The sequence below is a fragment of the Erythrolamprus reginae genome, chromosome 5, assembly GCF_031021105.1.
Source record: "Erythrolamprus reginae isolate rEryReg1 chromosome 5, rEryReg1.hap1, whole genome shotgun sequence".
NCBI classification, from domain to species: Eukaryota; Metazoa; Chordata; class Lepidosauria; order Squamata; family Dipsadidae; genus Erythrolamprus; species Erythrolamprus reginae.
In genome coordinates, this window is record NC_091954.1 from 59480254 (window position 1) to 59500090 (window position 19837).

The 19837-nt window shown below is 41.7% G+C and overlaps 1 protein-coding gene across 5 annotated transcripts in view; it reads right to left on the bottom strand.

Moving 5' to 3' along the window:
- Positions 1-19837, bottom strand: part of ADD3 (adducin 3) — an 86883-nt gene that overhangs the window by 15915 nt on the left and 51131 nt on the right. For all 5 annotated transcript variants that reach the window (XM_070752728.1, XM_070752727.1, XM_070752730.1 and 2 more), the window contains exons 2-6: positions 9146-9354; positions 4938-5076; positions 3762-3913; positions 2742-2822; positions 1772-1921 (exon numbers count right to left, since the gene is read on the bottom strand). In XM_070752728.1, coding sequence (XP_070608829.1) covers positions 1772-1921; positions 2742-2822; positions 3762-3913; positions 4938-5076; positions 9146-9340 — 717 coding nt within the window. In that variant the 5' untranslated portion in view covers positions 9341-9354. The remainder of the gene's footprint in view (positions 1-1771; positions 1922-2741; positions 2823-3761; positions 3914-4937; positions 5077-9145; positions 9355-19837) is intronic.

Consider the following 19837-nt stretch of genomic DNA (forward strand, 5'->3'; position numbering starts at 1 on the left):
AAAAACTGTAAATACTAACAATAGTTAGCAATTAAAAGCTCAATTAAAGAAGTACATCTTAATTAATGTTTTAAAAGCAAATGTATTGAGACTTGAATCCAACTTTTACACGACTTCACAATGCAAAATAATCCAAGCCTGAACATAATTACTTACGAGACCGCCTTCTGCTGCACAAATCCCAGCGGCCGATAAGGTCCCAGAGTTGGCCTTCTCTGTGGTGGCTCTGGCCCTCTGGAATCAACTCCCTCTGGAGATTCGTATTGCCGCCACCCTCCTCGCCTTCCACAAGACACTTAAGTCCCGTCTATGTCGCCAGGCATGGGGAAGCTAGATCATGCCACCTTCTTCTCTGACCATCAAATGTTATGTATGGGTGTGATTGAGTAAACTGACTGTTTTTTATATAATGGGATTTTAGTTGACTGTTTTTAACTATTAGATTTGTACCGTATTTTTCGCTCCATAAGACGCAGTTTTTTCCCTCCCAAAGTAGGATGAAAAATCAGCCCCGTCTTATGGAGCGAAGATGCAGGCAGGGAGGGGGGGGAGGCGCTGGAGCAGAGGGGGGGCGGCGATATACAGTAGAACCTCGACATACGAATTTAATTGGTGCCGGAAGGAGGCTCGTGAGTCGAAAAGCTCGTATGTCGAAACATTGTTTCCCATAGGAAACAATGGAAAAGCGATTAATGCGTGCAAGCTGGATACTACAGTACTGGCAGCGAACTGGAGCAGCAGCTCCGCCTGCGTCCCGGGAAAGCGGCCGCCCGGGCCGAGTGGATGGAAGGAGCCTGGCGGCGGGCGGGGCTTGGCAGCGGGCAGGCGGGACGCGCGAGGGAGCGAGCGATCTGGTGTGTCGGGCTGCGGTGTGCGGTAGGCGCGGGGACGGGGAAATCGTCTGAACGCGGTTCCGAGTTGGGGGTTCGGGGGGGGTGCTGGAAAGCCCCCCAGGCCGGCTGCGATCTTTTAAAACAGCCACGCCGCTTCCCAGCTGACTCCTGAAGCCAAAAGCGAACTTCCGCGCTTCAGATCGCAGCCGGCCTGGGGGGCTTTCCAGCACCCCCCCGAACCCCCAACCCGGGTTCGGGGGGTGCTGGGAAGCCCCCCAGGCCGGCTGCGATCTTTTAAAACAGCCGCGCCGCTTCTCAGCTGACTCCTGAAGCCAAAAGCCAAAGGCGAACTTCCGCGCTTCCGCGGAACTTCCGCGCTTCAGGAGTCAGGAGTCGGGTTCGGGGTTCGGGGGGGTGCTGGAAAGCCCCCCAGGCCGGCTGCGATCTTTTAAAACAGCCGCACCGCTTCTCAGCTGACTCCTGAAGCGCGGAAATTCGCTTTTGGCTTCAGGAGTCAGCTGGGAAGCGGCGCGGCTGTTTTAAAAGATTGCAGCTGGCCTGGGGGGCTTCCCAGCACCCCCCCGAACCCGCTTCCCAGCTGACTCCTGAAGCCGAACGCGGAAGTTCGCCTTTGGCGTTTGGCTTCAGGAGACAGCTGGGAAGCGGCGCAGCTGTTTTAAAAGATCGCAGCCGGCCTGGGGGGCTTCCCAGCACCCCCCCGAACCTCTAAAATCTAGGTGTGTCTTATCAGCAGGTGCGTCTTATAGAGCGAAAAATACGGTATATATATTGTTTGTATTGCATGTTGTGAGCCGCTCTGGGTCCTTGGAGAGGGGCGGCATACAAGTCTAATAAATTGAATTGAATTGAATAATAAAGGAGATTTTTTATAAATAGTGAGTCATCATCATGTTCCTACTAAACGGCAAGAGACTTACTGCTGCTGTTGCTGGAGTGTGTATATGGATCACACATCGGACATCTGGGCGCATTGAATAAATGGCTGCATGAGGACTGAATCCTGCAGTGTCAATTCGCAGATTGGTACTTCCTTGGTCAACCACTTCTCCTATGATATTTACTTTTACCTGAACAAAAGATGAGGGACACAATAGAGTAAAACTCTTTCGAATACATTTCAATTGTCACTGCCAGTTGCTAAGGCATATCCGGCAGGAAAGAACAACAATTTGGAAGATTTCCATCAAGGATTTACATGAATATAGTGATGGCGAACCTTTTTGCCCTCGGGTGCCGAAAGAGTGTGGGCAGGTGCTATCGTACATGTGCAAGTCCCCATATCCATAATTCAATGCCTGGGGAGCATGAAAACAGCTTCCCCTGCACACACACACATACACACACACCCAAAGGCCCTCTAGAGCAGTGTTTCTTAACCTTGGCCACTTGAAGATATTTGGACTTCAACTCCCAGAATTCCCCAGCCAGTTGAGAAACACTGCTCTAGAGGCCAGACATAGCCTGTTTCCCAACTTTTGGTGGGCCCAGTAGGCATGTGTTTTGCCCTCCCTGGGCTCCAAAGGCATCCATAGAACTGGGGAAGATAAAAACGCCCTCCTCCATACTCCTCAGAGGATCTCTGGAAGCCAAAAACGCTCTCCCAGAGTCTCTGTGAAAGCCCAAAATCAGCTGGCCAGCACACACATGCATGTCGGAGCTGAGCTAAGGCAATGGCTCATGTGCCAGCAGATATGGCTCGTCATCACTGATACAGATGGTAGAAGATTTAAAAAAAATACAAAAATCTGAATTATATTGCTGTGCATTATAAACCTGTGTATTATATTGCTGAAAGCCGAGTCCTATGGGATTAGACGGCATAAAAGTCAATAAAATAATAAAATAAAATAAATCATTACAAAAATATCAACTTGGTCAAGTACATACCAAATTGGAAGCAGAGGCTTCAGAAAATGAAAGGCCTTCTGGAATTATAAGAATATGATCTTGTTCTTTGCTTACTCTTACCTAGAAATGAAGATAAATAAAATTATAGTGAGTTTGTATGTTAAATATTTAAAAAATTGTTCATAAAAGTGAGACCTCTGGAACATATTTCGATGTAGCAGAAATGATTAAATATGTTACCTTCAGGATACTCAGAATGTGTTGAGAGAAAGTTGATCGATTGGGAAAGGCCTTCTGTTTTTATGGGTTTGGGGCTTTTTAGCTTTTAAAATTAAGTTTAATTAATTGGATTTAAGATATTATATATTGTTTTATTATATGTTGTAAGCTGCCCTGAGTCCTGGGAGAGGGGAGGCATAAAAGTCCAATTATGGGGCTACCTTTGAAAAGTGTTCGGAAACTTCAGATCATGCAGAATGAAGCTGCGAGAAAAATCATGGGCTTCCCCAAGTATGCCCATGTTACACCAACACTCCGCAGTCTGCATTGGTTGCTGATCAGTTTCCGGTCACAATTCAAAGTGTTGGTTATGACCTATAAAGCCCTTCATGGCATCGGACCAGAATATCTCCGGGACCGCCTTCTGCCGCGCGAATACCAGCGACCAGTTAGGTCCCACAGAGTTGGCCTTGTCTGGGTCCCGTTGACTAAACAATGTTGTTTGGCGGGACCCAGGGGAAGAGCCTTCTCTGTGGCGGCCCTGACCCTCTGGAACCAGCTCCCCCCAGAGATCAGAATTGCCCCCCACTCTCCTTGCCTTTTGCAAGCTCCTTAAAACCCACCTCTGTCGTCAGGCATGGAAGAATTGAGATATTCCTTTCCCCCCAGGCCTATACAAGTTATGCATGGTATATTTGTGTGTATGTTTGGTTGTTAATAAGGGTTTCTTAGTTATTTTAATATTAGATTTGTCATATGCTGTTTTGTTATTGTTGTTAGCCGCCCCGAATCTACGGAGAGGGGTGGCATACAAATCTAATAAATAAATAAAATACTCACTGTGATATATGAATTGGCCAAGTGTGCCCATCCAAATAACTCTGTAATTCTGTACAAACTCGCTAATTTACAACGAATAAGTTTTTCTCCTTTACCAAATGTAGTGGTATCTATCCCAGGTAGATCATTAATAGGTGTTATCAATCCAGAGCCTAAAATGATATTGATAAAAATGCCTGAGAAAATGTTCTTCCTCAAAACATCATGATTACACAAAAACTACAATGGTGTTTTGTACAACTACAAAAAACAAAAAAATCCTCCAAAACCAAGCTCACAGTGATTCATTACAACAAAAAAATTATCAACATGGAACAAAAAGTTATTTTAACTTTTAAACGAATACCCTTAAGTACCTTATTTTTCAGAGTATAAAACACAGTTTTCCTCCCTAAAAGAGGCAGAAAATTTGGGTGCACCTTATGCTCCGAATGTAGCTTTTCCCCCCCAGCAGTAGGTGTTAACGATCTTCCAGGCTTCCTAAAGGTTTCTTCCAGCCCTAAGGCTTTGCAGGCTTGTTTTCATTCCTACTCCTTCTGAAAAAGGCTTTTTCAGCCTTAACACAGTGCTAATGATCTTCCTGGCTTGCAGCATTTATTTTTATTCCTACTCCCTTCAAAGCAGTTTTTCCTGCTCTAAGTCTTTGCAGGCTTGTTTTCATTCCTACTCCCGCTGAAAAAGGCTTTTTCAGCCCTTACCGGGGGATAAAATAATGTGCTGAAACTGAACAGACTAAGAAAGCTAGCCAAATGAATACCTTGGTAGGTAGGTTCCCCCCCCCACATTTTTCTCCCCCAAAAGTAAGGTGTGTCTTATATTCCACTGCATCTTATAGTCCAAAAAATGCAGTAATAAAACAGCAGTGTTATGGATATGTATCAACTCTTTTCGTATCATTTATCTCTCTATATTTATAAAGAATAAAATTGCAAAGGGCCAAATAAAATTTGCAGTGACTTTACCAAGATCATATAAAATACAGGAAATAGTATAAGGGCAGACTATATGGGCCATGAGGTCTTTTTCTGCCGTCAGTCTTCTATGTTTCTATGTTTCTATATGAACTTTATAGTACCCATAAATTACATCAAGGACAAGGAATGACTTGGTAGAAGATCTCTAAAATAAGAAAGCTATTCTTTTAGCCATTTATTTTACTGTAACAATTTTACTTACTTAGAGGTGATGAAGAAAATCCTGCAAAAGAACTTGCCATTATGTAGTCTGCAATCTGCTGTAGGGCAAGCAGTCCGGTTGGGTTATTTCCTTTCTTCATCTGCTCTTGAATAAGAGATTCCAGATCCTCCCGAAAAGCCTGTAAGATATTTAAAATTTATCTATTGCAACACACAATGGCTACATACAATATAAAAGACCAAGAGTTTTTGTTGGTTTTAAATTTAAGTACATAGGAATTACACTAATATTAACTGTATGTTGCTTCAGAATATCTATGGTAATGTGTGGAATTATATTATGAAAGACATATAATATAGTTGTAGAACTGGTCTATTACAATTCGCTATGGCCAACTAACCATAGCCAACTTGCCGCAGGACAAGAGTTACAGTAATATCGAAGAAATAGTGGAATAGAATCATTAAAGAAAGGATGAAAAAAGGACAAAATGAAATGCAAATGACAAAAATTAAAATAATGCATTTAATTTAAATAATTAAATTGAATTGTTAAATTGTTCCGCAGTGAATTATCTGTGGCAAGTTGGCCATAGCAGTTGGCCACAGCAAGCTGTCTCATTTTGAATGCCAAGGTATCTATGAACTACAGTGGCACCTCTACCTAAGAACACCTCTACTTACGAACTTTTCTAGATAAGAACCGGGTGTTCAAGATTTTTTTGCCTCAAGAACCATTTTCCACTTACAAACCCGAACCTCCGAAACTGTAACTGGAAAATGCAGGGAGAAGCCTCCATGGGGCCTCTCTAGGACTCTCCTGGGAGGAAACAGAGCCTCCACCCTCTCTGTGGTTTCCCCAATCGCACACATTATTTGCTTTTATATTGATTCCTATAGGAAAAAATGCTTCTTCTTACAAACTTTTCTACTTAAGAACCTGGTCACAGAACAAATTAAGTTCGTAAGTAGAGGTACCACTGTACTGGCTCTCTACATTTATGCTGTTAATTGTACTGATGTATGCATATGATACTGTTACTTTGAAAGACATCAGTTTCTATAACTTTACTATGTGAGTTCTATGTGTGCTGGTTTCCTTTTCTTATAATTGATCAATGAAATGTTTTTAAGATATCCTAAATCTCAACAAGAGGTTACAACAGCATGTCAGGATGCACAGGTGAATACAACCCCAAAGATTAACTAATTAATATAAAGTTTATATTTTCTACCCTGTATGTTTAGCACCAAACATTACATTTAAAAGACAGTGTGTGTGTGTACACGCATGCATACACGCACGCACGCACATGCACCTGCAATCACTAAACATAGAAAACTCAATGAAACAGTGAATCCTTCACTTGGTCAGAGAATATCAGTTAGTTTAGTATTGTTTCTTGTGTCATGTTAATATTAAACTTTTAGAATGTGTTTAAAATAGAAATATTGTTTCCTGGGTTGATTGTTTGAACTTATGTGTGGCCTATGTGTTGATATTGAGTTTTAGAGTACACTTAGATCAGGGGTGTCAAACTTGTGTCACCATGTCATCATGAAGTGATGTACTGGTTTCACTAAACCAGGTGGGGACATGGCCAGTGTGTGATGCATCTGACCTACGGGCCGGGAGTTTGACAGCTCTGATTTAGATGGAGGTTTTTCAATTCCTCCTAAAACACAATATGAATATAGTGTAGTAGGGTATAGGTTTTATTAATATAAATGCAGGCTTTTGTTTATTTAGCCTAGCAATTAAAGTAAGTGCAGTAGTTTTGTAGCACTAATTTGTAATCCGGGGGGAAGCAGGGCAGGGATATTTTTGCTCTTTGTGTAATCTCCAAGTGCAGACTACAGTAAATGTGCGTTCAATGTCAGGAATTAACACCAAAGTTTTGTTTCTTCTTCCTGTAAAAGTCACCAGAACACATTAAACAAGGATCTCAGTGTGAACACTGTCAACGTTTATTTCTTGCATAGTTTTCTATGCTAAAAACATAGTTGCTTTGAGTTTTCATCCACTGAAATGTGCTCAGCTCAGAACCTATTGCTAGAGTATTTTGCTGGGCATGTACTCTGATTTTGAAACAAAACATATTTCCGATTTCATTTACCCTTCTATTCTTTATTTATCTAAAAGTTAATAATAAAGAAGTCGACCTCCCAACCATCACGATCCTGTTTCAGTGACACACATATTCATGGGGCATGAATAAAACTGAATTGTTTAAAATTGTTAACTGATCCTCCTTTCAACTGAAATAATGCAGTAAGTATGGCTACATGAGCCATGTACAATATCTGCTGACATATATGTGTTGAGCCTAAGCATACTATAACAGCATTACTTCTCAAGTCCCGAGATCAGTGTCTATGATTATTCTGATGTTTTTTCTCCTTGTCATCTGCTGTCTTTCCACTGCATATGCTCTCAGGAATTCTGAGAATGTTAGGTCTGACAGGGCACAATTTTTTCACTTGATCAAACTAAGTGATTTAATCAAACTGGACAAACACATTTAAGTTTTTCATAACAGAGGCCTGAGAGAACAACACATTAGCTCACTATCCAGAACGTTGCTTGTTTTGCTCTTCTGTTTAATTTCTGGACAACATGAAAGCATAAACTGCTATGGACGGACGGACACACACACACACACACACACACACACACACACAGAGAAATAGATGTCTACATTTATACTGAACTATATTATTTTTGAAGACAATTATAATTGTTCTTCCTTTCATGCATTATAAGATAGCTACCACTTAATGCAAAGTTTTTCTAGATTTTCAGGTCCCCGTAAAGTACACCTTTACATGAATGACACTATAGTTCAGTTGGTCATATTTTTTATCTAAAGAATATTTCAGAAAACGTATTCCAATGGCATTAGTTAGAATTAAAAAAATACCCTATATTATAATCTTCCTATAAGAAATAGAACTATTTTAAAGAGACAGGTTATAAATACTAAATTGTTATCTACAGTTACTGAAAAAACTCAAACAATGGAGTAATGAACGGAAATGCTGAACAAAATAGTTTAAGATAATAGTTATTAATACGCAGTTTACTAAAATGTTACTTAATTCAAAATTTGGAAAAAGGATAGAATAAGAACTTTTGGATAAACTTCCATTGAATACGCTGCAAAACTATTATTATATGCCCCAAAGGTATTTTTTCAAGAGGCAACTGGATTTTCTAGTTTTTCTTAGAAGACGTTTCGCTTCTTATCCAAAAAGCTTCTTCAGCTGAAGAAGATTCTTGGATAAGAAGTGAAATGTCTTCAAAGAAAAACAAGAAAGTCCAGTTGCCTCTTGAAAAAAACACCTTTGGAGCAACCATGACCTGGATGACTGAGAATCTCCATATATTATTATATAGCAGCGAAATTATACCTGAAACCCTTAATTATTATCAATTCCTAAATGAGATCTCGCTAGCAATATACAACCAGCTACCTATTAAAAGCTGCTTTATGCAAAATCCAAATGAAAAATACTAATATCTTATAAGGACGCTAAGTATCAAGGTTCCCATCCCCATGTCTTTGGCAACTTGGGAGCAGGTCCGGAAAGCTTTGCAAGTTGACACTAAGCTGATAATAACTCTAAACCATTTACAGTTCATTAAGTTAATTTTTTTTAAAAAAATTCACGGTACCAACATTAAAAATAAGCAGTAAAATTGATCTACAGTATTTTCTAATTTTATTCCTTATAAAATCTGCATAATCTAGACATCACATTAAGATGGATTATTTATCTCACTGTTATTTTACTTTCTTCTAACTAGCAAAAGTATGTAACAGCATTTCAGGCAGTTTTTGAATACAGAAGTCAAATGAGTGGAATGCCATTCTGCAAGAAAACATCCCAACAGTTTGTATTTGTCTAAAGATTTCCTTCTCTTCCTTGTGACTAAGCAGCAATCAATTGAAACGTAGCTGGAAATCTACTTTTGTGCAGTGTTAATGAAGCATTGCTTAAGAGGAGGGAGGGAGCAAACCTTGGATAAAGGACTGTTTGTTTGCAGATGAAAACTATGCAAATACTGAACAAACAATCCGCTTGTGAAAAGTTACAATCATGACATAGATTCTTCTATAGTCAATGAGGTTTTCCCTCCTTTGTTCAGTCAACTTTTGCTTTATATATATTTTTTTTTCATGAACACTCAAACATGCAGTTTCTTTGGGGGGGGGGGGATTTTCTTCTACCCTGAATCTTACTCACGGGACTCTGCAGTATCTGGGTGACTCTCTTTCTTTGTTCCATCATGTTGAAGTCTTGCCTGAGGTCAGGAGACATATTTCTTTCACGGATGTAGTCAGGGTCATTTTCATTGATGCGGTCAAAATATCTCTCTTTGTGAGGCATGCTGGAGGGTGGAGGGGTTGTGATTACTCTCTGGCTGATCTCAGTGCTCATGCTTTAATCTTTACCTAGAATATTAAAAAGTCATGAGAAATTTAATAGTACATAAGAACAAGTAATCTAATTGACTTTACATGCATGAATAAATATAATCCCTGGAGCAGAAAGGAACATTAGAATATCCTTAAAAAATAGAATTGCTAACATTTTACTTATACTTTTATGATAACATTGCCTAAATTTAGAAATAGCAACATCAATTTATGTTTGAAATTACTCACAGCAGGTGGAAATAGTTCAAATTTCCAAAGAAAGGCACTAGATATTAGCAATACCGTTTCCCCCCAAAATAAGACATCTTCTGATAATAAGCCTAATCAGTACATAGCTATAAGGCCAAGGGCTTATTTCAGGGTTCAAAAAAATATAAGACGGTATTATTTCAGGGAAACACGGTAATAATAATAACATCATCATCAATCCTATGTATGGAGAAAAGATAGGCCAAAGCCAGAAACCCCATCCTATTATAAAACCAGACATGGTTCTTGTCAGTTGACACTCAAAAGCTACTACCCAGGACACTAGAAAGAAGAGGGCCTATAAAATGATATTATAAATCATAATTCAGTCCTGTCTAATTTATCGGTTTCTTTCTCATTTTCTGCTATTTCAACAAACATTTCAACAAACATTTACCACTGTTTTCATTCAGTCTAATCTTTAAGGTGTGTCAAATATTATCATTACCCTATACCCCCAGTTATAGCTGGGGATTTATGGACATTACAGTAGAGCCCTAAAGAAGGGAGCAGTCCCAAAATTAAAAGTGTTTTTAATGTCCGGCTAGGTCCATTGAAAGTTTGATGAGATCACTTACAATATTGGTCTCAAAATTCCACTAGTGTTGTTGGAAACACATAAATTTGGCATCAGTGAAAAATTGTATGAATGTTTTAAGTTCCATGAAAGCCAATTTTCAAGCCAAGAGTAATCACAACCATTTCTGTACATATACTGAATGTACAGAATGTACCTGTAAAATGTAGGCATTTTACAGATCTGTTCAGTTTATATATTGTTTCACCAAATGTTTAAAAAACCAAATTTCAGTAAAAATAGTTTGTCTTTCTTTGTGGAGGGCAACATTTGATGCTTCAGGAGCATCAAATCTTTCTTCTGCCTCCTTCCCTCTCTCTCATATGACCAAATTCTGCAGTAACAGGCCTTTTTAACACAAGACTCTACATTTTTTCTTAATCATGGGAGCATGAAGCTGAGGCAATGCAGCTCATTAGGCTTACTTTAACTCCTTCCCTCATTCCTTGTCACATATTATATACAATATATTATTTCTAAAAGTTATCATATGCATTCATGAAATAATTACCACAACTTTGAAAAATTGTCAGAATTTTTCTAATTCCCTTGAAATCAGTTATTTGAGTCTTAATTACAAGACTGACTATTATGTACAGTATTGAGCTTTAATAACAGAATAATGTTCACATATCTTGATCTCTATGGCCTGAAAAATTTACACACACATACATAATTGTGTGTGTGTGTGTGTGTATGTGCGTGTGTATGAAACTATTTTTCTATGAAATATCCTATCAGTCTTGAATGTGGTTGAAATGTCAGAAAATCAGTATTTTTATTTGTTTTATCATGCTTAACTGATGGCAACCTAGCTTTGTGTGAATACGGCTAAGCAGTATAAGAATTCAAACCCACTCTGTTTGCATATTCTGGCAGCAAGAACATATTCTTGTTTTGAGGACCTGATTTGATGCTGAATTAGTACCTGGCACACTCAAAATATTGAGGAGCAGCTTATTAGTTTTAGGGGCAGGGCAATCACAGATAATAATTTCTTAGGAAATCAAGACACTACAAAGTTGAAAACCCCTGGTCCAAGTTGTAAGAACATTTCCAAAGTCACCTAATAACTACTTTTGGAAAATAACTGCCATGCTACTGTCTGATAAGAGTAGTCAACAATAGGAAAATGCCACATTGGAATAGGTTAATTCCTCTTTAAATTCTACTGCCCCCCCCCACACACATTGTTTTGGTGAAGACTACAGAAAGACAGAATTATAAAACATACATTACTGTTAACAACAACAAAAAAAGAGAGCATGTAATTTTAGGTTCCTTGGGAACCTTCCTAGGTTATGCAGGTTTAAAAAATATCTAACCCCAAATCTCCCAATATGGATTATTTTAAATGGATATATTTCTTAATAGGAATCTTTGCATATTTCCCTCATATGTTTGTGCATAGGTGATTGGTATGGGTCATACCGTTCAATCATGAACTCACTGGTGGTTGGCGTACAGTATTATTGATATAGCAATACTGCAGTGCTGTTAGAGATTTCATGCATATTTTCTAAACATTGAAAACGAAATGTTAAGTTGAAGTCCTTAGTTTTAATTTCTCAACTCTTCAGATCAGTGCTTCTCAAATAGTGGGTAGGCTCCTGGGGGGGCATAGAGCAATGCTAGGGGAACCCCAGGGAACATGCATGGTCCCTCTTGATCAATTCACCTGGACAATGTTTTCCCAGTTGCACACTGTTCCAAGCCCGTAAGAAACGGCGGCCAGGCTGGGGGGGGGGGCAGGCGTGATAGCCATCAACGGCGTAGCTAGCCTGCTGCTCGACAAGGAGGAGCATCTTCTGCAGCTGGGAGAAAGCTTCAAATGCCATCCTAAGGCCTCCTTCCACACCATTTGCTATAAGTACCTGGCAGATGTGGTGCTTATGGGCCAGGCCCATAAACATTGGCTTGATTAAGCTGGCCTGGTCCCATGTCAAAAGATGGCCCTAACCATGGTAGTGTATGCCTGCCTCAGGCTCCACTGAGTTCAATGTGACTTACTCCCAGGTAAGTTGGTAGAGCAGCTTTCCCCAGCCAATATTTTGCTTGCAGCTTATTAGAAGTAAAATAATAAATATTAACACAAAATCCAAATGGGGGCCAGACTGGAGTTGGGGGGCGCGAGATGTTTATCTCTTTTTAGAGAGTGCATAATAGAAAATAACTGAGAAGCACTGCTCTAGGTAGTACATTCATTTGTGTGTGATGGGGCCGAATAGTTTCATATTCTTTTGCAGTGATTTACATTGTGCTAAATAAATAAATTGGAATCTTATAGTTCCATACAACCTGAAGAAAATATGCCTAAAATCCATTAAGATGTCAAAAACAAAAAATTATTGAATCTTTTGAGTGATATTGTATTTTACTTGCACTGAAATCTGTGTTATATGGCAGGATTAAATGTAAATTAAGGAAGCAATCTTCTCTAGCCACTGTTAAGTGATAGAATCAATATAGACCACTTGCAAATTACTGCTGTGTTTTATTTTAAGATTATATCAGCAATAATTAAATTTAAGGTAATGTACCTTGCAATTTGGAATGAAAAGCTGATATCCAATTATAAATTAGTGTAAATGAAATTTTTTCTTGATTAAGTCAAAGGAACCACATCTGCTCTACATGAAGAACTTACGGATTTCCTGCCTTGAAGCCCTGGAAAACTGTTGCCAGGTAATGTTGAAATTACTGAACTAAATAGATCTATGGTTTTATTTATTTTTTTAAAACAACATTTTAATGTTATTTTAAAACTGGAAAATCAAACATACTAATTTTTGTTTTTTGTTTCCAATTATTTATAATCCATGTCATGAACTTGTTTATATTTTTTACTGGTAGAATCTGGCTTTGGATAAATTTCCCATTACTGCGGAAACACATTATCTATTAAAATATATTATTTTGTATAATTTTTTTCATCCGATAATACAATTTCAATTCTTTTTGTAAAATGATCTGTTTGCCAAATGAAAACATATTCACACATTTTAGCAGTTCTGTTATATCTCAGAATATATTTATATACCCTATGAATGCAAATTGCTCAAATGCTTTCAAAATCTATCACATATGAGGAAACATTTTATATTTTCCTAATTTGCTGATCCTTTAGACAATAGTCCAGCTACATAGATCAGAACAGTTCTAAGCATGTGCATAATATGAAACATATATGATCACAAAATCATCATTACTATTTATTAGACTTGTATGCTGCCCCTCTCTGAAGACCATGGAATGGATAGTGTAATCCATTTCATACTTTCTTCACTCAGGATCAATGAGAAGGAAAAGATAAAGCTTCCTCCTTTCTTGAAGGAATTTTACCCAAGATTATTATACTGGTTCCAATGTTTGAAGTAATATTGATGGGATCAAAGTTCAACTCCAATTCACTCCTTCCATCTGGAACTGAAAAGCCTGGGAATCACTTTGAATAATCCCTCCTACTAAACCTTTGCTGGTGGTTTTTTTTAAACCAATATTTAGATGGGTCAATAGGCAAGGAAGCTTGTCCATTACCTGTGATTCCAAATTCTGCCCAAAGGAAGACATTGTTTTTTAAAAATAAAATAAACTTGGGGCCAACATTCTTAATTGAGAACTGGTAATTACTGTACAAAATAAATATAAAGTAAGAGTAGATCATAACTAATAAGATCACTTTACTAAAAACGTTTACACTGAAATGTAAAAGTCATCTCTGTACTTCTCCATACTCCTGTACAGATTTCTTACTTTATCAAGTTTGCTTCAAAATCACTTTACTTTATGTTTTAGTGTATGCTTAGCAAACAATGGGAAACCCACAAATCTTAGAACTGTGACTATAGCACCTAATGTTACAAAAATTCATTAATCAGGGAATACGTCTTCCAAAATGTCTGTTTCAACATCGATCATAGAAGTACTTTCTGTTCTCCAACCACTTCATGAAACCACACTCACAAAAGTTAAACAAAAAAGTATTTGCCAGAAGACTGTTGCATTCTTTGGCACAACTAATTATGTCAATTTCAACTAATCTCAGCTAAACCAATAGACCAGTGATGGCGAACCTATGGTACAGGTGCCAGAGATGGCATGCAGAGCCATATCTGCTGGCATGCAAGCTGTTGCTGTCAGCTCCACCGTGCATTTGTGTGCCGGCCAGCTGATTTTTGGCTCACACAGAGACTCTGGGAGCATATTTTTGGCTTCCAGAGAGCCTCTGGGGTGGGAGTGGGGAGATAGGGGAGGGTGTTTTTACCCTCCCCTGATTCCAGGGAAACCTTTGGAGCATGGAGAGGGTGAAACACGAGCTACTGGGGACACCAGAAGTTGGGAAACAAGCCATTTCCAGTCTCCAGAGGGCTTCTGGGGGGGACGGACTGTTTTTGCCCTTCTGAGGCATTGAATTATGGGTGTGAGCACTCGCACCTGCGCGATAATGCACACACATTCTCTTTTGGCACCCGAGGGGAAAAAGGTTCACTGCAATAGACTTACCAATAGAGTCTTTGACTTAGGACCACAAATGGAACTTGAATTTCAGTTAAACAAGTGAGCTTTGCCTGTTTTGCCTTTTTTTGCCATAGTTGTTAAATGAAGCACTGCAATTTAAATACATTTTTGGACTAAGATGCCCCCCCCACAAAAAAAACAGGTGGAAAAGTCTGTGTGTCTTATAGACCCCAGCCTCTGCCCAATGAATGCATCTGGTGTGATAGTATATGTGTGACTTTTTTATTTTAAATGTTTAGTTTTAAGAAATTTTTAAAAGTTATTATCCTATTAATTGGCCTAGAATGTTTTATCTATTGTATTTTTTACTAAAATGTTGTAAGCCGCCCCGAGTCCATGGAGAGGGGCAGCATATAAGTCCAATAAATAAATAAATAAATAGATAGATAGATAGATAGATAGATAGATAGATAGATAGATAGATAGATAGATAGATAGATAGATAGATAGAGTGAATATGTTTTTGGCTCCCAAATCCTCCATGCATCACATTTTTATCCTCCCCACCAGATTTTGTCTTCCAGAAGCACTCTGCAGGCCAAAAACAGGCATGTTTATGGCCTCCGGGAGTCAGAGCATGAATCGTGCTACTACAGAAGACACAATGGCCTTTGAGGCAAATCTAGCCACATTCAAAGTGGTGTCCGCAGAAAACCTGCCACTGCCAGGAATTTGTTGATATCCTGGTGTGCTCTGACATCCGCCACTGGGATCTTCTCAGAGTAAGGCTGTAGTTGAAGCACGGACTGCAGATGCAGCTGCCTGATGTGCCTTCTGCAGTTCCTGATCCATTCTCCAATCTTCCGGTTTCAGGTTTTCCTCTGGATCACCAGGTATAGTGGAGAATGGGTGTAACACTGCCACTGGAGTGTCCACTACTGGCATTTGCAGAACCCATGCCAGATCCAGGCCTACGTTGTAAACTGTCAGCCAAAGATGGATTGAAGTTTGACCCAGGAAAGGTCCACTTTGGACCACATCAACAGAAAATCTGGGCAAAGGGATTACCTCTGCCTCAGATCAGAAAAAAGAGGGTTAGTTGGAATAATCAGTTTCTCTGGTTGTTCTGTTGCTTGAGCTCCAAGACAAACTGAGTTTTTGGCCTTGAAGAGATCAGGATGGAACAACCCAGTAAAGGTTGACTGATCAGGTAACATCCCTTCATCCTCTGAGAGGTCCAATTCCCTGAGCCCTTTCTACTCTGAAAGTAGAAACTGGCTCTTTAGGGAAAGAGCTGGTATGATTCAGGGAATTCTGGGTAGGTCCCTTGGAAGGAGGAGGTGTCCAGACCTTGGGAGGGTTCAAAGGATAGGCCAGAACCAACTGAGGCTGCTCACCTGGACTGCTGTAGTCCAGCTGCAATTCTCTGCCTGATGGCATCAGCAATAATAGTTTGCATAATGCCAGGGGTTACCAATTCTGCTTCCATATCTGGTCTAAGACCTGCAGCAGTTGGTGTAAGTGTAGCCTTCGGTGCAGCTCTGGCTCCATTTAAGATCTGCCCACAGACCCCATCAGGATTCTGCATTGCTGTTGTTGAGCCCCAGATATCTGCATTGTTAATAGGCAATATTGGGTTATGCAGAGAAAGTTGCTCTCCAGCTCCTTCTGGCCAGAGACACCTTGAGTGCATTCTGCTGGAGAGGCTTGGCTCAGTTTGCCTATTTGGCATATAGGAGCATCTCCTGTCAAATGTTGTGCACAACTTTTCTAGAACCTTAACTCTCCTGCACTTATCTCTCTCAGCTGCCTTGGAGCGTTCAAGAGGAACCGTTGTACCTACCTGAACGGTCTTCTCGATGCTCTGGAAGGAGAGTCCAGGATGGGTTAACCCTCAATCTTATTGGTTGAGACTGAGTTATAAATTAACATGTTAATTAGGCACCGCCCCTTGCCTGCCCCCAAGGGTTCAGTTTTAAAAAACGAAGTCATTAATATCCAACACAATTTTATTGAACCCTTATGAAACATAACGATTAGACAAAACACAACCCAAATCCCTTGAATCAAACGATTACTTGGGTGGGTCTGGACTCTCCTTCCAGAGCATCGAGAAGACCGTTCAGGTAGGTACAACGGTTCTTCTCCACTGCTTCTGGAAGGAGAGTCCAGGATGGGATATGCCCCAGTTCTAGTCCAAGGGTGGGAGAGTGCAGATTCAGGGATTAACAGTAGAACAAACCGTCTGCAAAACTCTTCTCCCAAAGGAAGCCTCAGCTGAGGCATACGTGTCCAGTTTATAATGCCGGATGAAGGTAGAAGGCGCAGACCACGTTGCTGCCCGGCATATATCCTCAGCCGAAGCCTGGGTCCTCCAGGCTGCTGAAGTGGCTGCACTGCGAGTGGAATGAGCAGTGATCCCCTGAGGGAGAGTCTGATTGGTGGTTTTGTAGGCCTCAGCAATACACTCACGAATCCAGCGACTGATTGACTTGGGAGAAACCCCAAGCCCCGATTTTGTCTGTGAAAAAGAAATAAACAGCCTTTCGGACCGTCTAAAAGGCTCTGTCCGTCGAATATAAATTTTGACGGCTCTCCTGACATCCAGTTTGTGCCAGCTGAGTTCTAACGGATGATTCCCACCAGCACAAAAATCAGGCAACACTATTTCCTGCTTCCTGTGGAATAAAGAGTTAATCTTGGGCAGGAATGCTGGATCTAACCGTAGGACTAGCCTGTCAGGATAAAATATACAAAGATCGGAACGTACAGAGAGCGCAGATATGTCCGAAACCCTCCTAGCCGAGGTAACAGCAACCAGGAAGGCTGTCTTAATTGTCAAGAACCTGAGTGGTATGGACCTTAATGGTTCGAACGGTGGACCAGTCAATGCCTTTAACACTAACGACAGGTCCCACGATGGAAAACGATGAATTGTGGGAGGATGAGTGTTTGCAGCGCCCTTAAGGAAGTCCTTAACCCAAGGATGGAAAGATAATGATCTCTGATCCCCTGTCCTAATGATTGTGGACAAGGCTGCAACTTGCCTCCTAAGGGTATTGGGGGCTAATCCCCGATCCAGACCCGCCTGGAGGAACCCCAATACCTGCAACACCGAAGCCGCCTCCGTGTCCGTACTGTTCTCCTGGCAGAACTTACAGAAGGCTGACCAGGTGGCCTGGTATATTCTCGAGGTGGATGGGCGTCGAGCCGCCTGTATTGTTGAGATAATGTCATCAGGTAAGTGATGTCCCTTCAACCTGCTCCGCTCAATCTCCAGACGGTTAGTTGAAACCACTGGGGTTCCGGATGATTGACCGATCCCTGGCTGAGGGATATCTCTCTGTCCGGGATCCTCCATGGTGGGGACGTTGAAAGAGACACTAGATCCGAAAACCACGGTCTGCGTGGCCAGTATGGAGCAACCAGAATCACCTCTGCCCTCTCCCGTAAAATCTTGTCCACCACTTTCGGTAGGATCTTCGTAGGTGGGTAGGCGTAGAGGAGACCCTGCGGCCAACGGGAGGTCAGAGCATAGACTCCTTCCGCCCTGGGCGAAGGGAAACGAGTGTAGAATCTGGGGAGCTGTGCATTGGTATGTGTCGCGAACATGTCCACCAGAGGCGAACCGAAAAGCTCCGTGATTTTGTGGAACAAGCGCGAATCCAGCTTCCATTCTGTCGGGTCGAGAGTGGTCCTGCTCAGCCAATCGGCCTGCGTGTTGTCGACCCCCGCGATGTGCTCCGCTGATAATGATGCCAGATTCCTCTCGGCCCAGGTGAAGAGGGCCGAAGCTTCCTGCATGAGGCGTCGCGACCTCGTACCCCCCAGAAAATTGATGTTTACGGGGGTGAGATCCTCCCTGGACCAGAGGCCTTGTGCGCACTGTTGGCCAATATGTGCTCCCCAACCCGAGAGACTGGCGTCTGTAGTTAGAGTGACTAGGTCGTGCGTGCTGAACGATAGTCCACGGCACAAGGCTGGGGAGACCCACCACGCTAGAGAGTCCTTTACCTCCTTTGGAAGACGAACCCGCATGGTGGAATGGCTGGTCCGAACCTTCTGGGCTGGCAGTAGAAACCATTGAAGGCTCCGAATGTGGTGTCTGGCCCACGGAATTATCCCGATGCAAGAGACCAAGGTCCCCAGCACCTTGGACAAAAAGGCCAGAGATGACCGTTTGTCTCTCCGGACGGATGAGATGAGAGACCTTATGTTCTTCCTTCTCTCCGGGGAAAGGTACACCATGCACGAAGTCGTGTCGATGATGGAGCCCAGATGAAGGAGCGTGGTAGATGGAATCAGCTGACTCTTGGGCACATTGATGGTAAAGCCGTGCTCCGTCAAGGTCCTCATCGTCAGTGCGAGATCTTGTTGAGCCTGGGCACGTGATTTGGACAAGATCACGATGTCGTCCAAATAGGCCATTAGACGCACCGATTGTGCGCGCAGGCTCGCCGTGAGGACGTCCAATAGCTTGGTGAATGTGCGGGGCGCTGAAGAAAGGCCGAATGGCATGGCCTTGTATTGGTAGTGTACGCCCTCGACACAAAACCGTAGGAACCGTCGATGAGGAGGATAAATCGGTACATGAAGATACGCCTCCTTGAGGTCCAGTGATGTTAAAAAGTCCTGGAGGCGTATTGCCGTCAGGATGGTCTGCAACGAGTGCATCCTGAATTTCCTGTACAGAATGTACAGGTTTAGTTGCTTCAAATTCAGGATCAAACGGCAACCTCCCGATGATTTTGGCACAGTAAAGATCATTGAGTAGAAACCGGTTCTCCAGTCGTTCTGCGGTACCGGCTCTATGGCCTGTATACGCAAAAGGTGCGCTATCTCTTGAAACAACTCCTGACTCTTGGCAGGGTCCCGAGGTGTTGGGCACTGGATGAAACGGTTGGGCGGGGGCTGAAGGAACTCTAATCTGAGGCCTCGCGACACCGTGGCTATAGCCCATTTGTCCGAGGAGGTGGCTCGCCAGAATGAGCTGTAAAGGCGGAGCTTCCCTCCTAATGGTTGGCCGTCTTGGAAGTCATTTGGGGCGTTTGAAGCCCCTCTGGCTAGTGCCTCTAAATGGGCGTCTAGCCTGCTGATATCCTCTGGTTCTGTCCTGGAACCCTGACCGGTCATTTCGAAAGGAGGAGGGCTGGTTGAATCGGCCCTGCGAGTATGGCCGCTGGTTGTGGCCTGATCCAGAGGAGTTGTCCCAAC